At 43.9% G+C, this 21,389-nt stretch overlaps 1 protein-coding gene across 1 annotated transcript in view; it reads left to right on the forward strand.

The window, feature by feature from the left end:
* The window catches only part of LOC102418932, an 18,102-nt gene extending 2,042 nt beyond the window's left edge, over window positions 1–16,060 (forward strand). Inside the window, exons 2-6 of the mRNA XM_023749378.1 lie at window positions 5,938–6,027; window positions 10,431–10,566; window positions 13,255–13,361; window positions 15,564–15,676; window positions 15,922–16,060. Of these exons, the coding sequence (XP_023605146.1) occupies window positions 5,938–6,027; window positions 10,431–10,566; window positions 13,255–13,361; window positions 15,564–15,676; window positions 15,922–15,933 (458 nt within the window). The 3' untranslated portion in view covers window positions 15,934–16,060. The remainder of the gene's footprint in view (window positions 1–5,937; window positions 6,028–10,430; window positions 10,567–13,254; window positions 13,362–15,563; window positions 15,677–15,921) is intronic.
* Window positions 16,061–21,389: the final 5,329 nt, after the last annotated feature.

Consider the following 21,389-nt stretch of genomic DNA (forward strand, 5'->3'; position numbering starts at 1 on the left):
TATGCTTATGAGACCGGATGTCCTTCCGGATGACCTTTCAGACGAAGCCAGGGCTGCAAGGGAAGCCTGAGTCCTGGGTGCCAGAGGGAAGCCGGTGCCGGCAACCGGGGGAAGGAAGGCCTACTCTTGCATGAATTTCGTGCATTGGGCCTCTAATGTATATATAGAAACATATCCTTTAGTAAGGATTTTTTTTTACGTGACAGGATGCAGGGAAGAAATGTGAAGATCTATTCTGGTTGTTCCAACTGGTTTTCTGCTGAAAGGGGCATTAAGGCTTAGTCTTAGGGGTTCTGGATTTGTTTTCCCTGAGAGCCACAAAAGCCAGGGTCAGAGCTGACCACAGAGAGCGCCTGCCCTGTCATTTTTCAGGGCAGCCTGGACAGGGTGCACACCGCTCCCGCTGAGCCGTGCCCTGAGGTCAGTGGTCGGCACACAGAACCTCTTGTAAGTTCCTCTCATTACTCAGGATCTTAGCAGTCGCAACAACAAAACCCACCCCAAGTACACGTCTAGGTCCTTCTCTTCCTCTAAGGCTGACTGTGACAGGCTCTAACATTGACATTCACTAGAACCTTAATTTTTGTTTAGTGCATCCAGTGCATTTCAGCTCGTCTGCATTCTTCTGGGTAACTGTGTCAGTCTGCTCGGCTGCCATAACAAAATACCACAGGCGGGTGGTTAAAGAACACACTTACTTTCTCACAGCTCAGGAGGCTGCCAGTCCCAGCTCAACGTGCCAGCTGATTCAGTTCCTATTAAGAGCTCTCTTCCTGGCTTACAGCTGGCCGCCCTCTTGCTGTGTCCTCACATGGCCTTTCTATGTACACACACACATGCGTGTGCACATACACGCACATGCACACATGTGCACGCACACACATGCACATGCACACACGCAGCACTCTCTGGTATCTCTCCAATAAGGACACTAATTCCATCTGATCAGGGACCCACCTTTACGACCTCATTTAAACCTTAATTACTTCCTAAGATAGGGGTGGGGAACCTCCGACCAGCAGGCCGTACAAGGCCCACAAAATCATTTGGTCTGGCCCTGCCGAGGCATTAGGGGTGAGTTAAGTAAATGTTTGACCAAATAGGGCAGGCTAATTTTTAAGTTGACAATTAAGAATGGCCTGCCAATGATGTTATAAATACCCAAATGGCCCTTGGCAGAAACAGGGTTTCCATCCCTGTCCTAAGAGGACAGTGGGGGTTCAGAATGAGTCACCCCAAGATGTATCTGGTATGTAAATTGTTTTGAACCAAAGGCCACCAAGACATTGTAGACTCAAAAGAAACTTCTACCCCATCTTAACTACCTAGAAGAATTTGAATTAGGGGCCTTGCCCAAAATAAGAGATTTTTAGAGATAACCTTTGTTTGACCTATCTCTAGGGCAGGACAAACGACTAATTACTGAACATCTGCTCTTCTTCTTGTCCTGCAATGACCTTCCTTCCCTCTGAAGCCTCAAGGTGATCCTTAGCTCAGAGTGTCATACAGATCTCATTATTCCTTTCTGTCTTTGAACCCCTCATGTATGTGGGGTTCCTATACATACGTATGTGATTAAATTTGGTTATTTTCTCTTGCTAATTTGTCTCATGTCTATTTGATTATTAGACCAGCCAAAAGGACGTTGAGAGTAGAAGAAAGTCTTTTACTCCCCCTTAGCCCCATCTCCAAATACAGCCATCTGGGCATTAAACATATGAATTCTGAGAGGACTCAAACTTTCTGTCCATAGCAGAAACGTACACAGCAGCACTGAGTAAAAGTGCCTTCTACTTGAGAGCTGCATTAATACACCTCCACTCAGGCAAATTAGTTTGCCCATCTTGATTTTACTTCTTTGCCAACAGGATTAGCCATAAATGGAAAAGGGGGGGGGCAAGAAATGATTGTGTCTATTACCAGCCATCTCTCCTGACCACAGTGGGTATGGGACCCAAGTTCCACCAGCTGGACTTTGCCACCCTAAAATGTGATTCTTGAGCCAAGGAACCTGGTACCCCACCAACAACAACCTGTGCTTTAGCTCATCCTGCCAGACCCCCGGAGCTGCCCCGGTTCTGGTCCCTTACAACCCTTGTCTTGAAACAAAGGTGTTACATACTGTTGTGTCCACCCAAAATTCACATGTTGAAATCCTGATTCTCAAGATGATGGTATTAGGAGGTGGAGCTTTGGGGAGGTGCTAAGGTCATGAGAGCAGAGCCCTCCTGAATGGGATTCATGTCCTTATAAAAGAGACCCCAGAGAGCTCCCTCCCCCTTCTGCCATGTGAGGTTATAGCGAGAACACAGCTGCCTGTGAACCGGGAAGCAAGCTCTCACCGGACACTGAATCTGCCGGTGCTGGGAGACCGTGAGGAGGAAATGTTTGTTGTTGCTAAGCCACCAGTCTACGGGATCTTGTCATAGCACCCCCAGTGCACTAGGACACGGGATACCTGGGAACTTCCAGTAGGGTGAGTTTGAGAAGGTGTGGATGATTTCTTTTAATGTCCAGATTCTCAACTTCCAGGATCCGATACCTGTGATTAATTTCCTTGGTCACCATCATCATTTTACTTTGCCAAAGAAAGGCACAGTTCCCTCCCATCCAGTATCTGAGCAGAGCGTCTTCCGCAGGGAGCAACAACAGACACAATTCAAACTATTAATGTAAGTGTTAAGGAAGTGAGTGACTCTAATAGATCAGTGGCAAACCACTGTTTACACATTGGGTGGCTTCCAATTTTTGCTTTTAATGTAATTTGAGGAGGGCATAATCACTATCAACTGACAAGTTATTAAAAACCTTTTTTTCAATCGACCATATGTGATTTTTAGCCTATAACTCAGGTGTTCACAGAATTGAATTATATTGCTATGATAAAAATCCTTCTAGAATTTCCCAGCTAAATTTGAATTATAGATTTAAAAAAACAAATAATTTATTATAAGTATGTCCCATGCAATGTTTGGGATATAGTAACTAAAATAATTATTCTTTATTTCTCTGACATTTAAATTGAACTGGGTGTCCTGTATTTGGGGCAGGGAAGGGGTGGGTAAGGAAGATTACATCTGGCAACCCTACTCCGCTTCCATCTGTATGAACAAGATTTCCCAGCATTTACAATTATCACAATGAAAAATAGAAATAGCACTGATGTGGGTGTCTGCCTCATTTTAGCATTAATATTCTTTGGTGAATACATGAATCTTTTGCTATATATATAAAAGACTAATATGCAAAGTGTCCTCTCAGGAGTTTGACCAGGAGACTGGGAGTTCGATTGCTCGTTATGATGTGCACTGACCACCAGGGGGCAGCGTGGAATGAAGGAAGGCCCCAATTGGCCCTGATTGCCAGCCAGGCCTAAGGACCCTACCCTTGCATGATTTCGTGTCCTGGGCCTCTAGTTAATTATAAAGACAAATATATAAAACAGCACCATCTACCTCATTGACAGGCATTCAATAAAATTTTATGTTTGTATTTAATTAGGATTTATCAAAATGTATAAAATACATTTTGTTATATTAATCAATCATATGCTTCTAAAAATTGATTAATAATTGCAGAAGACATTTTTAATACTTTAGAGCCTTATGATCCCAGACATTTTTAAAATTTCAATTTTTGTAAATGTAGCATTTTTATTATGGAGAAGTGTTACAGGATGTGCTATAGAAGACTTTCACATATAAAATTCTGTGAAATAAGTAGAATGTGAATACAAACGAAAGCACAAGAAGAAAAGAATAATGTAAAATTTTAAATCACTAAAGAAGAATTTGCTCATGTTTTGAGTTGTTTGGGATTTATTGATTGATTGATTGATTGATTGATTTGATAGAGGGGAAGGGATAGAGAAAGAGCAACATCGATCATTTGCCTCCCGTACACACTGACTAGAATTGAACCACAACCTAGGTATGGGCCCTGATTGGGAACCTTGACACATCAAGAGGATGCTCCAACCAACTGAGCTATCCAGCCAGGGCGGTTGTTTGGGATTTAAAAAAAAATTTTTTTTTTATTGATTTCAGAGAGGAAGGGAGAGGGAGAGAGAGAGAGAGAAACATCAATGAAGACAGAAATCTGTCTAGCATCTGAAGACAGATGCTAGAAATCTCACCCTTTGAAATTTTAAAACTTCTGATGACCAAGTTTAAATTCCAACCTTAAAATGTACCAGGTAGCTTTTCAATATTCCCCTTGGGTGCTATGAGAGCAATAATGTTTTGAGGCCACCACTTTGTAAGGCCCAAATGTTTGGCTTTCTCTCCTCTTCTGTGAGCTACTTACACCCAGGCCTCCTAGTAACTTCTCCTTCCCACCAGAGTCAGGCACAGTTGATTTCTGTTGCTGACAAAGAGGCATGACTGCCTCACTATCCAAAGACCAGTTTGTTTTCTTAATTACTTGTCATAATGTGTAATATGTAATCTTAGTAATGATGCCCCTTCCTTCTTTCCTTCCTTCCTTCCTTCCTTCCTTCCTTCCTTCCTTCCTTCCTTCCTTCCTTCCTTCCTTCCTTCCTTCCTTCCTTCTTTCCTCCCTCCCTCCCTCCCTCCCTCCCTCCCTCCCTTCCTTCCTTCCTTCCTTCCTTCCCCAATGTGTCTGTGCTCAATCGTGTCCCTCCTTGTGTATGCCAAGTACTGGTGCTTGGGAGACATTAGTGCATGAAGCAGAGAGCCTGCCCCAGAGGAGAGGCTGGGAACGCATTTGCCGTGCGTGTGCTGCATGGGTGTCTGTGTGCAGGTGGGTGGGAGCCAGGCAGTTCCTAAAAGGCAGAACAAATGTCTGTGCCACAGTTTGTTGGAAGGTGATAACTGCCATGAAAAAATAAAACGTCAAGCGAGATAGGCAAGCGTGGGAGTCTGGGGAAGGAGGATGGGTGGGGTGTGATTTCAAACAGATGGTTGAGTGTAGGTCTCCTAGGAAAGGTAGCATTTGTGTACAGACAGTAGAAGTGAGGGAGTGAGCCTGCGGATAAATGGGGAAAGCATTCCAGACACAGGGAATGGCCTGCACCAAGGCCCCAAGGAACAGCAAGGGGCGAGCGGGGTGGTAACAGGGACCCGGAGTCAAGGGCCTTGTTAGCTAGGAGGGAGCAGAGTGTTAGGATTTAGGTTTGAGAGGGACCCCTCCATCTGTGTGGCAAACTGTCTGGGTGGGCAGGGGCAGGGCGTCCTTTTGGGAGGCTGTTGTCAACCAGGTAAGGGGTGCCTACCCAGGTGAGACGAGGGTAGTAGAGAGAGGTCAGCTTCTACATCGGTACCATTTCCTGATGGATGGGGTGTAGGGTGCAAGAGACAGAAAAAGAAGGGTGAACCCTGAGCGCTTTGGCTCAGTGGATAGAGCGTCGGCCTGCGGACTCAAGGGTCCCAGGTTCGATTCTGGTCAAGGGTCTGTACTCTAGGAGAGTCTTTCTAATTACCTTTAGCCTGAGGTGAACATTCAGGTCATAGGCATCTGTTAAGATATATAACCATAAAATATTTTAAAATCTAAAAAAAAAAAAAGAAGGTTGATATGACTCCAGAGAGATAATGCACTAATATTTTTTATAAAATATTTCAAAAAATATGTTCCTCTCTGCTACATTCTTACAAATCCCAGAGATTTGGAGCTGTTTTACAGAGGGCAGCTGTGGGATGTGAAGAATCTAGGGGAGGCCTTGCAGGAAAATTCTCGGCACCCTACTTGGTTGCTTGTTCCCCTCAGGTCTTTGAGGAAATAAATATGAAAAAGACAGGACTGAACTGAAGTGAATGCAATTTTGACAATGGGTGGGATAATTCTCTCTTCTAAGAAATATCTCTGCCCAAATTGTTCGTAAAGTGAAGGCAAGAGCCAATATCTAAGTGTGTCAAAAACCCATCCGTGCATCTTTGAACAGGCTTTCTTTTTTAATCTTTTTTTCCCCCCATACAGCCAGTCAGAGAGAAAGTTCAACTTTGAACCAGATGACCAAGTCATCTGGAACTGTGAAAGCTACTTCAGGGAAGAAGAAGAGAAAAAAAGGTATTTTTGTTGTTGTTTCAGTTATTCCTCTCACTTCCTTCATGAAATCACTTCCTCTTTTCATGGGCTGTGAGCACCTACTGCTACAGTAATTACTCCAAGTGGAAAAATTCAAGAGGTTAGAGGCCTTGAAGAACTGCTGGCTGCCTCTGGTCACTCTTTCAGTCACAATGATGAAAGAAACTGTCCTCCAGGCCATCTGGGCTGGTGTGTGAGGGATGCAGTAAGGGGTGTCCCTGGTTCCTGTCCCAAGGAGCTTACCTTCTGGTCCTTGTAGCTGCCTCAACTGAAGATGGTTATCATGTGCCAGCTCTGGGTGGGGCACACGTGTGCTCCTGCCTCTCAGGGGTATATTAGTTTCCTAGGGCTGCCAGAGACCAGGTGGCTTAAATAATAGAGACACACGTCTCACAGTTCTGGAGCCTGGAAGTCAAGATCAAGATGTTGGCAGGGTTGGTTCCTCCCGGAGGGTCTAAGGGAGAATGGGGTCCAGGCCTCTCATAGCTTCTGGAGCTTTGCTGGCAACCTTTGGTATCCTTGGCTTGAAATCACCCCAGTCTTTGCCTTAGCATTCTCCTTTTGTGTGTGTCTGTGTCCAAATGTCCCCCTTTTATAAGGACACCAGTCACATTGGATTAGGGCCCACTCTGCTCTACTCTAGATATGACTTAGATTAAGTATATCTGCCATGACCCTGTTTCCAAATAAGGTCACATGCTGATGAACTGGGGGTTAGGACTTTGGGAGGAGACAAAATTCAACTCAGCGTGTAGTTTAGAAGCAGGATACACACCTAGGAAACAACAACAAAAAGCAGCATCTGCCAAGGGCCAAACGTGGAACCTGGGTTTAGAGAAGGGCCTTCTTCCCCAGGTACAGAACTGGAGAGAAGTTTCTATGAATGAGCCAAGAACCGACCTGATGCGGAAAGAAAGAAAGGACTTACGTGAGGAAAGACCTTAGTGAGGCAGGCAGGCCTTTTCAAGGCAAGCCCCAAGCCCAGTGCAGCTGGCACAAGAGGATGGGGAGGTGACCTGGCGGAGGTGTGGGCACATGAAAGAGGCCCTCACATGTCAGGTGAAGAGTTGGACTTAACCCAGTAGACAATGGGAGCCATTAAAGTCTTTTGTCACCCAAGGGATCCTGTGCCTCAAATCAATAGAAACAACTTGTATTGAGTATATATTTATTTTACAGTTTCTCATAAGAGCAGACCATTTTCATGCAAAGCAAATGTAAACACAGCTCCTCACATGGGATAGATTCTTTTGAAGTCATAAGGTCTTTGGTTGGGGGTGGGTTTGGCCTTTGGTAGAAGAGTTCTACTTGTTTCAAAATAAAGGGTCAGCTTGAACTGTTACACATCAGCCTCCTGGGCAAGGAGTCCAGATGGTTTCCATTTGGCCCCAACTGGAAACAGACAAACTATTTTTATGCTCCTCCTTTGTGGGCAGCAGGCTTGGGGCCTGCTGCTTGGAAGGATGAACTCACAGCACTCACAGAAGCCTGACACCTTTTATAAGTCCCCTCCAAATGCAAAATTACAAGAACTCAACAGCGTTACATTTAGCAGCCATTTATACGTTATTAGAAGAGGCAAGGAATTCATTTCTATGCTTCTAGAAGTTAAACGTCTGTTTGTCCAAGTCAGTCCTGCCTCAAAGCACCACTGAACACAGATTTCTCCCTGTGTATCAAGGTCTGAACCAGTAGCTCAGAGTTAAGGCTCGAGAATTTGCTTTTCTATCAAGTTCCCACGTGATGCTGATGCTCTTAGTCCAGGGCTTAACTTTGAGAACCACAACTGCTTCAACCGTGGAAGAAAATCAGATTGCCTATTTTTTTATTTCTTCTGCTCAGTGAAGAAAATCAGAGGCAGAGTGAAGCTCCTAGATGCCTTTTCTCTGTCATGGCAACCACAGAACAAACAGGGCCCAGGCCCATTTCTGTTCTGGCTTCTCTGTCTCTTCTAGACTCCATCTGGCCCACCTCTGAGCCCCATGGGCTCTCTATGAGAATTGGGGACCCTGGGCCTGGAGGGTGTCAGCACTCAAGTGAGTGACGTTGGCTTGGCCTATGCCTAGTCACAGGCCCATCAGCCCATAAAGAGCCAGAAGATGGCTCAGGACTGGAAGTCACTGCAAGGTCATCAGGAACAATCATCTGCAGTTATCTTCCCTGAGCCCCATTCAGCCAGTCCTGCCATGTCACCCCAGGCCCCAAACGTTCCTGGAAGACCCAGGGGTGCCCCATCACCTTCGCCTGCTCTGCTTCCCAGCCCAAGCCCCACACCATAGCTCTCAGAGTTGTCTTCCTTCTTAAGGATTTAGGACTGGGAAGCAAAATCCAACCATAAAACGGTCAGTCCACAGCCTGGGATTGTTAGACATTTACTAGAGTACCAATGCCACCCATGTGGCAAATTCACTTCCCCCCAAATAAGGCATTACTGCTTCTATCATAGCCACAGTCCATAGGCATGCCAACAGCATTAAGGAATTCAAAGGTCAAGTTCCAAAGTCAAGATGTAATCTTCAAAAGAACTTTATTGGTTCCAAACCAGGAAGTTACTGGTCATAACCCTGAAATTACTTGGGATTTTATCCTGGGGTGATACCAAACGGTGGAAACCTTTGTGGACAGGTTCCAAGGTCTGAGGTGTGAATCAACCAACACTAATTATACTTTGCTTCCTTAAGACCTGCAATCAGGCAAATGCAAAATTATGTTCTGGTTTATAAATTGCTGGTAATTACACAGGCAATCACACATGCTTCTTATTGATAGGGCGGGGGCGGCGGCGGGGGGGGGGGGGGTTGAGCTATTTTTAACAAGCTTTAAAAAAAAATCTACCTCAAGAAGAAGATCCTACCGGGACCTGGCATCCACAGATGAGCATTTGAGGAGTCATTAAGCAAAACAATCTGATGCCCACCTATCCTGGCAGTCCCAGAAGAGGCCAGAGAAAGAAGGGCGAGCTGAGGAATCTTCTCCGGGGAACTTCCGGTTCCATGAAAATTTATACTTAACCTTTGGATGCTGGTCCACGTAGGAAAAAGAGCTGTCTCTGGGAGGAATGAGAAAAGGTTCATCAGCTGGAAAAGAGAGGGCATTCTGGGCAAAGGGAGCCACCAGATAAAAGGTCCGAGGTGAGAGTGCGTCGAGTGGGGAGGGCTGGGCATGTGGGAGGCGTGGCACCCGCCGCAGAGTGGTCATGAGGAGAATGACAGGGATGTTGCTGAAAAGGCCGGTGGGCCCACAGGGCCAAAGCCGTGAATGCCCTTGAAGAGTTAGACTTTCTCCTGTGCGCGAAGGAAGAGCCACAGTGCTTTCGAAGCAAGGCAGTGACATCATGGGAGATGAGTGTGGAGAATTTTACAACAGTGCAGGGAAGAGAGGATAAAGCACAGAGCTGAGGCTGCAGAGTTGGACAGATAGGAGTCTACATGTATTTAGGAGGAGAACTGACAACACCTGGTATTGGGTTCAGTGAGGGTGGAAAGGAAGATTCTGAAGTCAGGAACAAAGGGGGGATCTTGGCAATTAACCAAAGAGCAAGTGGCGGGAAGCACAGAGTTGGGAGGGTTCATATTGGATCTATGGGGTGGCTTCCAGGGAACACGTGCAGTTGTCAGCAATACGTGTCTGATCCTCAGGAAGCCCGTGGCAAAAGGGGGGACACCTTACACGGACACCTTACACAAAGGTGGACCAGACTCTAGAACAGGGGTGGGCAAACTTTTTGACTCGAGGGCCACAATGGGTTCTTAAACTGGACCGGAGGGCCGGAACAAAAGCATGGATGGAGTGTTTGTGTGAACTAATATAAATTCAAAGTAAACATCATTACATAAAAGGGTACGGTCTTTTTTTTTAGTTTTATTCATTTCAAACTGGCCGGATCCGGCCCGCGGGCCGTAGTTTGCCCACGGCTGCTCTAGAACCACTGGCCTCAGTCATGCAGTCTGTGAAGGCAGAATGGTTCTTTTGCCTTTGAATTTGTCCTTCTCGAGAGCAAAGAAAATGTGACAACTTTACAGGCTCTTTTAAAAGACCGAACCCCGTGTAAGAGCTCTCACTTCCCCAGCATCTGCGGACAACTCATCCTTCTATCAAGAAAATCCAGAAACCTTGATTTTCTTCTTTAGCAAAAGTAAAGGAAGCAATCTCAGTCTTCAATGAAATTTCCTTTCATTCAGAGCAATTTGGAGCTTGCTGTTGTGAAGAACAAAGGATGTACTGAGTGTTTTTTTAAAACGAATTCTTAAATTACTTATATTTCCTTAATTGTATTACAAAATGCATCTACCCACAGGAGTGAAATAAGTCTGTACGGTTTTTTAAAACCTGTGGTAAACGGGGGAACGATTGTGTAAAATAATACAACACAAATTTTCTCGTAGGAATCAAGAAAAAAATTAAAGGTTTGACTGAAGCTGGTCCTTGGTTAGTGAAATTGTATTTGGCAGATAATGGCATAGATGGAAAAGGAAAAGATGGAGAAAACAGTTTGTTGGAATTCACTCAGATCTTAACACGGTGAGTAGAACATTGAGAGATTTTATTTGTTCATCTCCCAAAACTAGTGCTTGGGATAAGTCATGGGGAGAGTTATCTACCTGCAAGTTGCTAACAGTGTAAGTGAGGTTTTCCCTCTCTGGGAGGGAAGCAGTAGCCCATCTTGGTCTCGGGCTGAGATCCTAAGGGAAGGCCTACACTCACAGAAGTGGCATAGCGGACTGTCATTTTGCTTTCTGCTCTGCCACCCTGCAGATGACAACAGAACGGGCTGCAGATTGGTGGGGACCCAGTCTGGCCGGCAGGGCTCCGTGGTTGAGCTTTGACCTACGAACAAGGAGGTCACGGTTCGATTCCCAGTCAAGGCATGTGCCTGGGTTGCGGGCTTGATCCCCAGCGTGGGACATGCAGGAGGCAGCCAATCCATGATTCTCTCTAATCATTGATGTTTCTAGCTCTCTCTCCCTCTCCCTTCCTCTCTGAAATCAATAAAAATATGTTTTTTTAAAAAAAAGAATTTGTGGGGACCCAGTGCAAATGCAAACTCATGGGCCTTTATTCAATATTAAGAATTTTAGGATGGAAATAGCAGAGCACTTTCATTTTGAAAGCATAATAACTGAGGAACACTGGGGATTAGAACACTTTCTTGGCATATTTGAATCATACTTCATGGTTCTTCTGGAGCAGACTGCCTGGCTCACACTCTCGCTCCACGCTTTCCTAGCAGTATAAGCTTAGGCAAGTGAAGTAGCTACCCTGTATCTGTTTCCTCATTTGTAAAAATGGGGATAATATTATCTAACTCAAGAGACTGTGTTACGGTTGAATGGGATTGTGTATGTAGGCTGCTAAAGACAGTGCCTACTGCACCAGCTAGCACCGTAATACAAATTGGAAAAAAGGACCCCTCTGGGCAGATGAATGAAAAGAGGCACCACCTCCTGCCAGTGAGTCCGAGGAAGTTACCCTCCCAGATCTATGTTTCAGGGCCCAGGACTTGGCCAGCAGAGCTGGGCTGGATTCAGCCGCACTCATACCCTGGGAAGGCCCTTTGTGCCAGGCACAGGGCGTAGGCATGTGGGTGGCCATGATCACATCTGATGCATAGTGAATGCTCTATAAAACCACAGCTGACATGAGATTGTGTGGAGTAGTGGTTAAACCCAGGGCCTCTGAAATCAGACCTAGATGCAGAACTGTGGCGTTATAAAGTTTGTCTTCAATGCTCTCCACCCTCCTTCTGTGCATCCCTGCTTCCTCCTTGAAGCAAGCCTGTTCTTGCCCAGCTTGTATGAAGCAATTGGACACAATCAGGCCATTCAGAAACCCAAAGTTGGTCAAGTCCTGATTAGACAGACTGTATCCTTGGGAGCAAGACCTTCAAGAGGGAAAGTCTGGCGGGATCACTCAGCCCTGGCCTTGAATTCTGGCTGAGAATCATAGAAAGTGTGTACAGAGAGCAAAAGTATGGCCTTGTACTCACTTATTGACCCTAACTGAAATTTCATATCCCCGCACACGGTAAAAACTCAAAATTGTTTTATTCAGTTTCTTTCAAGAGTAGAGGCCATGTGTTAAATTCCTTTTTATCCCTGCAATGTTAGGTACATAATATGCATGTAGTAAGTATGCACTCGTTATAATAGCATTCTTGCTATTGCATTTTGCAAGATGCTTTCATAGGAACTGCTGCATTATGTTTTCACCACAACGTTATGAAATAGACAGAATAGCCCTTTTCAGGCCAATTTTAGAGATGAGCAAAGTGAGGCTGAAGAGGCACATGGCCTGCTCATGATCACATGATTGACAAAAAATAGAAGCTGCCCAGTAACCCAGGCCTTCACCCAGATTCCATGTCCATTCATGATGCCAGAAATTCCCAAAGACAAGTTGGCTCAATAATCCTCAATGAAATTGGAAAAATAAAGACAGGCAGAGTGTTCATTTTTCATGAAACTAAACTTGATTTAAAAAGCTACCCTTTAGCCCAGCTGGTGTGGCTCAGTGGATTGAGCGTTGATCCATGCACCAAGAGGTCACTGGTTTGATTACCAGTCAGGGCACATCTCCAGGTTGCAGGCTCCATCCCCAGGAGGGGGCGTGCAAGAGGCAACTGATCTATGTTTCTATCTCGTCCTTTCCCTCTCTCTAAAAATCAATAAAAACATGTTTGTTTGTAAAAAAAAAACTATCCTTTATTTCAAGACTATGGCCTTCCTAATTTCATGTAAAATATTTGTTCTTTTATAGTGTTGCTAGGTGAGAGTTGTTATTTATTTGACATACTAAAATTTGCCAAACTGACCTTTGTCAGTCCTCCCAAGTTTTTGTTTGTTTGTTTTTTAATACTTTACTGCTGTGTAAAATCTATAAGACTGGGAGGCCCTGACAATACTATACCATACCTTTTGAATGAATGAATGAATAAATAAATAAATGGAAGATTTAAGGCAACCAAAAATCCTTATCCTACCCACTTACTTAGAATAGACATCCAAACTAGAGATTAAATTGGAAAAAACTGGATTCAGGATTTCTCTAGTTTCAAACTGGGTCAGTGCATCATCATTGGAAGGGGGGTTGGAGGTGGAGGGTGAAGAGGACCTAAGAAGAAAGATCATAGTCCAAAATAACAGGAGTGAGTTTCTCTGAATAACCATGCTTGGAACAACGCCATTTTGTTTTGTCATTTTCTTTGATCAGCCTGATCAAATACTCTGCCCACTTAAGGGAACTTGACCTTGGAAACAATGTCCTGGGAGAAATGGCTGCTGCTGACATACTTGAAGCACTGAGAGCCAGAAAGACAGGTAGAGTGTTTTCAGTTTGTGTCCCTTCTGCCTGTCCACATCCGCTCAGTCCGAACTGCTGTACTATTCACACCAGCTGGGTGTCCTACAATTCAACTCAACCCTGACACTATCTACCTGGAGACAGCATCCTGGAGACGGATTCCACATGGTAAGGGCCCTGCCCCACAAGACAGAAGCCAGTTGTAAGACCAGGTGGTCACCTGTGCTTCTGACGAACCCCCTCATTGGGTTTAATTAATTTGCTAGAGCCCCTCACTGGACTCAGGAAACCAGTTTACTCACTAGATTGCCAGTTTATTACAAAAGATATTAAAGGACACAGACAATGATACCTCGGGTGACATTCCAAACAGAGGAGCTCTGTCCACGTGGAGTTGGGCCTGGGTGCTGGCATGTGGAAGCCTCCTGGTTCCCATCCTAGAAGCTCTCTGAACTCCATTCTTTTGGGTCCTTATGGAGGCTTTATTACAGAGATATGGTTGGTTAAATCACTGGCTGTTGGTGATTGGTTCATCCTCTGTCAGGGGGTGGGACTGAAAGTTCCAACCTTTTGTTCATGGTTGGTTCCTTTGGCAACCAACAGCCATTCTTAAAGGGGATTTCCAAAAGTCAACTCATTAATATAAACTCAGTTGTGGTTGAAAGGGGCTTGTTATGTATAACAAGACACCATCTCACCTTTATGGCTCTGAAGCAGTTTTTAGGAACTGGGACAAGGGGCCAAATATTATAACAAAAGCTGTCCTCATTTCTCTTATTACTCAGGAAATTCCAAGGGTTTGGGGAGCTGGGAGCTCCCAACCATGAACTAAAGCCAAATACACATGAGAAATATATTTTGGTCATCTTATAAATCATGATATCATAGGCCTTTATAGGAAATCAGTGAGAACTCCTGGTTTCAAGTGATGCAAAACCAACTCAAAGTGATTTAAGTACAAAAGGAAATTTGTTGAGCCTGGCCAGTGTGACTCAGTGGTCGAGCGTTGACTTATGAACCAGGAGGTCTTGGTTCAGTTCCTGGTCCAGGCACATGCAGGGGTTGCAGGCTCAATCCCCAGTGGGGGGCATGCAGGAGGCAACCGATCAATGTTCTCTCACATCCTTGATGTTTCTATCTCTCTCCCTCTCCCTTCCTCTCTAAAATCAATTTAAAAATATTTTTTAAAAAAACAGGAAATTTGTTGACTCATATAACTAAAAGTCCAGGGGTGTTTCTAGCTATAGGTCCAGCTGGATTCAGGGCTTCAAATAATGCTACCTACCTCTATCTCCTAGAAGATCTGCATCTGTGTTGACCTTATTCTCAGGAAATTCTTCCCACACAGTGACAAGTTGGGTAGCATTAGCCAGAAGTTTACATTCTGCTAGTTTAAACTCAAGAAAGAGCCTTTCTCCTGATTTCATTAGGCCACAATGAGTCACATGCACACCTGTTAACAATCACTGTGCAGGGAGAAGAAATACACCAAGTGGCCAGCTCTGAGTTATGTGCTCACCCCTGAAGGGCAGGGGAGTGAAACCCCAAAGAAAACTCAAGAAAGAAAGCTAAAATGGAAGCTGGACAAATAAAAACAAGAGAGATCCACTAAAAATAAAGAGCTGATGAATACCAGGATCAGAATTTCGCTTCAGATGACTAAACTGGAAGTAGAGTCCAGGATGAATTTGGCATTGGGAAACCTGGAGTTAGGAAGTCCAGTTAGAAGGCTATCACAACCACCAGGTAAAACATATAAACAGTGGGAAAAGAAAAGAGAGGACTAGTGGGAGTTATTACAGAAATACATTGTCACGGGTCGCTCACATCAAGAAGATACAGGGAAAGGGTATTAAGTGTGATGAAAGTTTCCCATAAGAATGTGGGAGCCCTGGCTGGTGTGGCTCAGTTGGTTTAGTGTTATCTCATGCATCGAAAGATCACTGGTTTGATTCCATCAGGGCACATTCCCTAATTGCTCTATCCCCAGTGGGGATATGCAGGAGGCAGCTGATCGATGTCTCTCTCTCTCTCTCTCTCTCTCTCTCTCCCTCTCTTTTCCCCTCCCCATTCTCTCTCTAAAATCAATAAAAACAAAATATTTTAAAAAAAAAAAGAATGTGGGATAATGTCCCTTTCAGAAGCCTACGACTCAGTCCATGAAATGGAGAGTTGTGAGATATCCTATCCATTTACTACTATGTTCTTCCCCCTCTCAGGTAAACTCCCAGTCTTAAAAGTTACAGTCACTCCTCAGATCTCTTCGGACACCTTCAGATCTATTTGGAAAAGTAGCAATAAATCTAATGTTACCCGTAAAAGGAAGAAAAAGGTATGCTCTTGGATGTTTGTGGATGTTTGTTCCGGTTAGTTACAGCCACCAGGGGGCGCTGTATAGACCCTGCACACTCAACTGGGATAGACTATTACAGCAGATTTTGCACTTGATAATATCGTGAGAATTTTGGTTCTAAGTTAACAGTCCTCTAAACCATCATTCCATTCTAATGAAGGGTGATTGCACCAAAAAAACCTTTTTTTTGTTTTTAAATGTATGATTTCTTGATTCTTTTACAGGTGAAAAACTGAATATGGATGCCATGTTTTCTTATGGATGCTATTTCCATGGCCAAGGAAACATACATGTAAAGATATTGCTTCTTATATGATAACATTTTTCACTATAACCAAGCCTCTTTCAGGTTCTAAAGTTTTATAAGACTATTGTATGAAAGTTCAAAATAGTTTTAATCCTATCATGCTTTGTTATTTTCTAAAATTTGGGTTTCACAAGTAAGCCTTACTAAAAATAGGTGTGATTCTTCTCTAGGGCTCTTTCTCTTTTGCAGGTGAAATTTACAATTTGAATAAAGTCATGATTTTTATCTAAGAAAGAATCTTCTTTCATAAATATGTCCGTAGTTGGGAACAATAGGAATGTTTGGAAATAATAACCACTTTCTAAAAGATAATATCCCCCAAACGGGGATCTTACACAAATGAGGAAACATCTAGTCACTTTACCCCCAATTCAGATCTCAGATAGCTCCATGGAAAGTGGTAGAGGTATGGTTGATCATTGCATGGATGGTAAATTAGATTAAGTTGAATTTTATATGACATGATAATATGGTGCAGAAATGAAAAGCACAGACCTCAGAATAAAAAAATTAGAATTCTCTGGGAAACCTGTGATTTTTAACATATGTCCTTGGGCAAGTCATTTAAACTCATTGTGCCTCACTTTCCTCTAATGCAGTGGTTCTCAACCTTCTGGCCCTTTAAATACAGTTCCTCATGTTGTGACCCAACCATAAAATTATTTTTGTTGCTACTTCATAACTGTAATGTTGCTACTGTTATGAATCATAATGTAAATATCTGATATGCAGGGTGGTCTTAGGCGACCCCTGTGAAAGGGTTGTTCGACCACCAAAGAGGTCTCGACCCACAGGTTGAGAAACGCTGAAGATACAGATAAGAGTAATAGCTTTCTCATTTGGTAATCTTTGAGTGAGATGGTACATGCCAAGCATTTTAAGACAATACCTGTTTCATAGTACATGCTCAAAAATAAATCAGTGGCTGTTATTATTGTTGATGTCAGAATTGAGTGACTACAGGCATTTCACTTTGAACAGCTACACAAGAAAAACAGAATGTACCAAACTGATTTAAAATAAATATACATGTTTATTGTAAAAAAAAAAATAGAAAAGAAAAAAGAAGACTTAAGATCTCTTTATTTTGAACTTTAAAAAACTGTCATTTTTCCATGTATGAATCTAATAAGTGCTGGCAAGTTCATGGGACCAAACTAATGTGGAAGTGGGGTTGGGCATAATAAATTATGTCCACCCTTGAGGCTCTTAACATCTAGCTAGGAAGATAAGACCCCATGCATTACAAGTAAACAACAATAGAGCATCAGAGCTGAAATAATATAACAAGTCTTTCCCATTTCTATATCCAGTGTGTGAGGCCTTCTGAGAAATTATTCCTGCTTTAAAAAACAACCTCTTTTGAAATTTGCCACTAACATCCATGGTTGGGAGTGTAAAGTCTATGTTCCTCTGTAAAGATCTTTTGGCAATGTCTACCAAAATGAAAAATATACAACCTCTGACCCAGGCATTGTACTTCTAGAAATTTGTTTTACAGATATACTCTTACACATGTGCAAGGAAATATATGCAGCACTGTTTATTATACATTATAAAAAATTAAATGTGTCTCAAAGGGTTCTCGGAAATAAATCACAGGAAAAGTATGTGGTGGAATACTACATAGCCATTAAAAATAATGTAGATATATAAGTGTTTATGTGGACAGATGTCATAGTAGTACTATTAAACAAAACAAACAAACAAAAAACAGGCTACAGAATAATACATGTGAAAAATTCATATTGAAAACTAAACGAGCCCTAGCCGGTTGGGCTCAGTGGATAGAGCATTGGCCTGTGGACCGAAGGGTCCCAGGTTTGATTCCGATCTAGGGCATATGCCTGGGTTGCGAGCTGGATCCCCAGTAGGGGGAATGCAGGAGGCAGCTGATCAGTGATTCTCTCTCATCATTGATGTTTCTATCTCTCTCTCCCTCTCCCTTCCTCTATGAAATCAATAAAAGTATATGTTTTGTGCTCTCTTCGACAGCACATATACTAAAATAAAAGTATATGTTTTTAAAAACCACACACACAAAAACTAATTGAGCCTGAGCTGTGTGGCTCAGTGTTTGAGCATCGACCCATGAACCAGGAAGTCATTTTTTATTTCAGGTCAGGGCGCATGCCTGGGTTGCAGGTTCAATCCCCAGTGGGGGCCTGCAGGAGGCAGCTGATCAAAGGATTCTCTCTCATCATTAATGTTTCTACCTCTCCTTTTCCCTTCCTCTCTCTAAAATCAATAAAAACATATAAATAATCAATTAAAAATCTTAAAACAACAACAATTAATTGATGTGATATGAGCCAGCAAATTGTTGAACATTCATACAATAGAATAGCATTCAACCTTAAAAAGGAAGGAAATTGACATATGGAAGGAATTGCTACAACATGAATAAACCTTGAGAATATTATGTTAAGTGAAACAAGCCAGTCACAAAAAGGCAAGTTCTATATGATTCCACTTAAATGAGATACCTAGAGTAGCCAGGCTCAGAAACAGAATGTAGAACGGTGATTGCCAAGGGGAGGAGGGGGACATGGAGAGTTGTTTAATGGGTGTAGAGTTTCAGTTTTAGAAGATGAAAAAGTTCTGGAGATTGGTTGCATAATAATGTGAGTATACATAATACTACTGAACTGTGAACTTAAACATGGTTAGGATAGTCAACTTTATGTTTTGTGTATTTTGCCACAATTTAAAAAATGTTAAGTAAATTCATGTATTATGTGTTTGCCTGTACATATATAGGAATTTCTGGACAGTCTATTAACAGTACTTGCTTTTTTTCATTGCACAGGCATGTACATTTCTTGACCTTCACCATCCTCTAATCCTTCATTCCTTCATGTGAGTTTGGCTCCTTTTCTCTTTCAAACTGCATTCTATCCTCATCTGGTTCCAGCCTTCTTTTTTTAATTTATTAGTTATCTAGCATTTATAGCCATCTCTAGTCAGCTATGTGGTCACTTAATATGAACAGAACATGTACTGTGGTTCATCTGAGTTTGTCTATAGGGGTTCTTGTCTGGCTCATAAAGTTGGTGGGGTCTGACTCATGTCTGCCGCCACTACTGGCTGCTCCAGCTGACAGCCGCGGAGGTTTGCTTTCTTCACTCATTTCCTGGCCTCCTCGCTGCCTCCAGGAGACTTTCCCTTATGCATCAGGCCTCAGGAACACCCTGTCCCTCAATGAGCAGCACACTGAATGGGCAGCACACATAGCATCTAGTCCAGTGATGGCGAACCTTTTGAGCTCGGCGTGTCAGCATTTTGAAAAACCCTAACTTAACTCTGGTGCCGTGTCACATATAGAAATTTTTTGATCTTTGCAACCATAGTAAAACAAAGACTTATATTTTTTATATTTATTTTATATATTTAAATGCCATTTTAACAAAGAAAAATCAACCAAAAAAATGAGTTTGTGTGTCACCTCTGACATGCGTGTCATAGGTTCGCCATCACTGATCTAGTCCAATGCGACCCTGTGTCCATATTTATGTTTTTTATGTATTTATGCATCCTTGTCTTCTCTGCCAGACTCCTTGAGCTCGGTTAGCCCCCACTCGGTCACAAGGCCTGGCATCAGTAGACGAGGAGATGAGAGAGGCCCAACAAGAGGTGGGAGGCTCTGAATACCAACCCGGACACAGCAGGCGTCCACCATCAGATGGTGGTGGTCAGGTGACTCCTGAGGCTCTCGGTGCCTCCGCTGTCTTATCTTTTAAACAGAGATGTTGTCTGCTTTGCACGGAAAACGTAATTATATGACCCTGGGCTAACAATAGACTCCTGACTTCAAAACTGTCACCATTTCTTCTCTGGACCTCATTCCTCCTACATATAAAAGGAGGAGGTTAAGCTAAATTAAAGGTTCTCAAAGAGTGGCCCCAGGGTTCCTGGGAACCTTTCAGAGGTCAGGACTATTTGCATAACAACACTCAGAGCTATTTCTCTCATATCTCTCTCTCTCTCTCTCTCTCTCTCTCTCTCTCTCTCTCTCTCTCTCTCTCTCTCTCTCTCTCCAGTGTTTTCCTGAAGCTACAGGATATGCGCGGTCATTGCTCTTAAGATAATTTGTAATGGGTTTATTTGTGCCGCGCTGGCCAAGGGTGAACCTGAGTGGGGGCGGTGAAGGATGGAGAAAAGACAGACAAGAGAATGAGCTGGGTCTCAGCAGGACGCTGCTCCTCTGATGGAGACACAGCGCCATGGGCTACGAGCCATGTCTTTATTTTATAGCAGATTCCACGAGGCAAAGTAAGGGCGTGGTCAAGATGTTTACAACATTCTCGTGGGTTTCGATCCTACTCAACTACATGCACCTGAACGCTATCAAGCCCACATCACTCAGGCACGTGGGGCCACAGGTTTGGACCATAGGTTCAAGCTCACAACTACAGCCCTTGGCTATAATTGTGCTGGGCGGGCTCTGCCCTCCAAGCTGGGACTTGCACGTGGCCAGGAGAGGACTGTGCCCTCTCATCAGTTCGAGGCTTGAACCTGTCCAAACACTGTAGCTGCTCTCCACATTTATTATTTTTAAATGAATTAATACATTGCTCTGGTCCATGCTCCGTTGGTTGGAGCATCCGTCATCCTGTACACCAGAAGGTGGCGAGTTTGATTCCCGGTCGGAGCACATATCCAGGTTGTGGGTTCCACCCCTGGTCAGGGTGTGTGCGGGAGACAACCAATCTCAATCAATCTCTCCCCCCGCCCAAAGTCTGTAAAAATATATACAAATAAATATTAAAAAAATTTTTTTGTTTTAATTTCTTAACAAATATATATTCTCCACAATCAAAGGCCTCTTGAGATCCTAGTAATTTTTGAGTGTAAAAAGGTCCTGAGACAGAGATGGAAGCTCATGGAGGTCAGTCAGTCACTCGGCAAATCACTAGGGCCTCTGTGGCCAGGCATTTTTGGATCCGGGGGACAGGATGCTCTTGGGGAGTTGACATTTGGGGGGAACAAACAGCTGTGCTAATACGGTAATTTCTGAAAGCCGTAGGTTTCACGGAGGCAGAACGCAGGACACGTGCTTCCTGCACAATGTGCTCCAGCCAGCCTCCCGGGCTGCCCGGCAAGCGAAGCGCGGGAGCCAGGCTTCAGCCGGGGTCAACGGTGGCCGGGCGCTGGCGTGCGGTGACGGCACGGCCCGCGCCAGCAAAACGCGGGCAGGGCTTGTGGACGAGATCCCCTGTGGCCGGCGACATTGCGTACAGCACTATACCCTGCCGGGAGGCCCCCAGGAAGCCCCCATAGCCTCCGCCTTTGCCGAGCCAAGGTCTCCGCGCCGGTTCGGACGCCGCCCCCTATACCCAACGAGTAATAAACCAAGGAGGCCGTGCCCCTGTGTCCTTATACTTC

This window comes from Myotis lucifugus, unplaced genomic scaffold (genome assembly GCF_000147115.1).
Source record: "Myotis lucifugus unplaced genomic scaffold, Myoluc2.0 scaffold_8, whole genome shotgun sequence".
NCBI classification, from domain to species: domain Eukaryota; kingdom Metazoa; phylum Chordata; class Mammalia; order Chiroptera; family Vespertilionidae; genus Myotis; species Myotis lucifugus.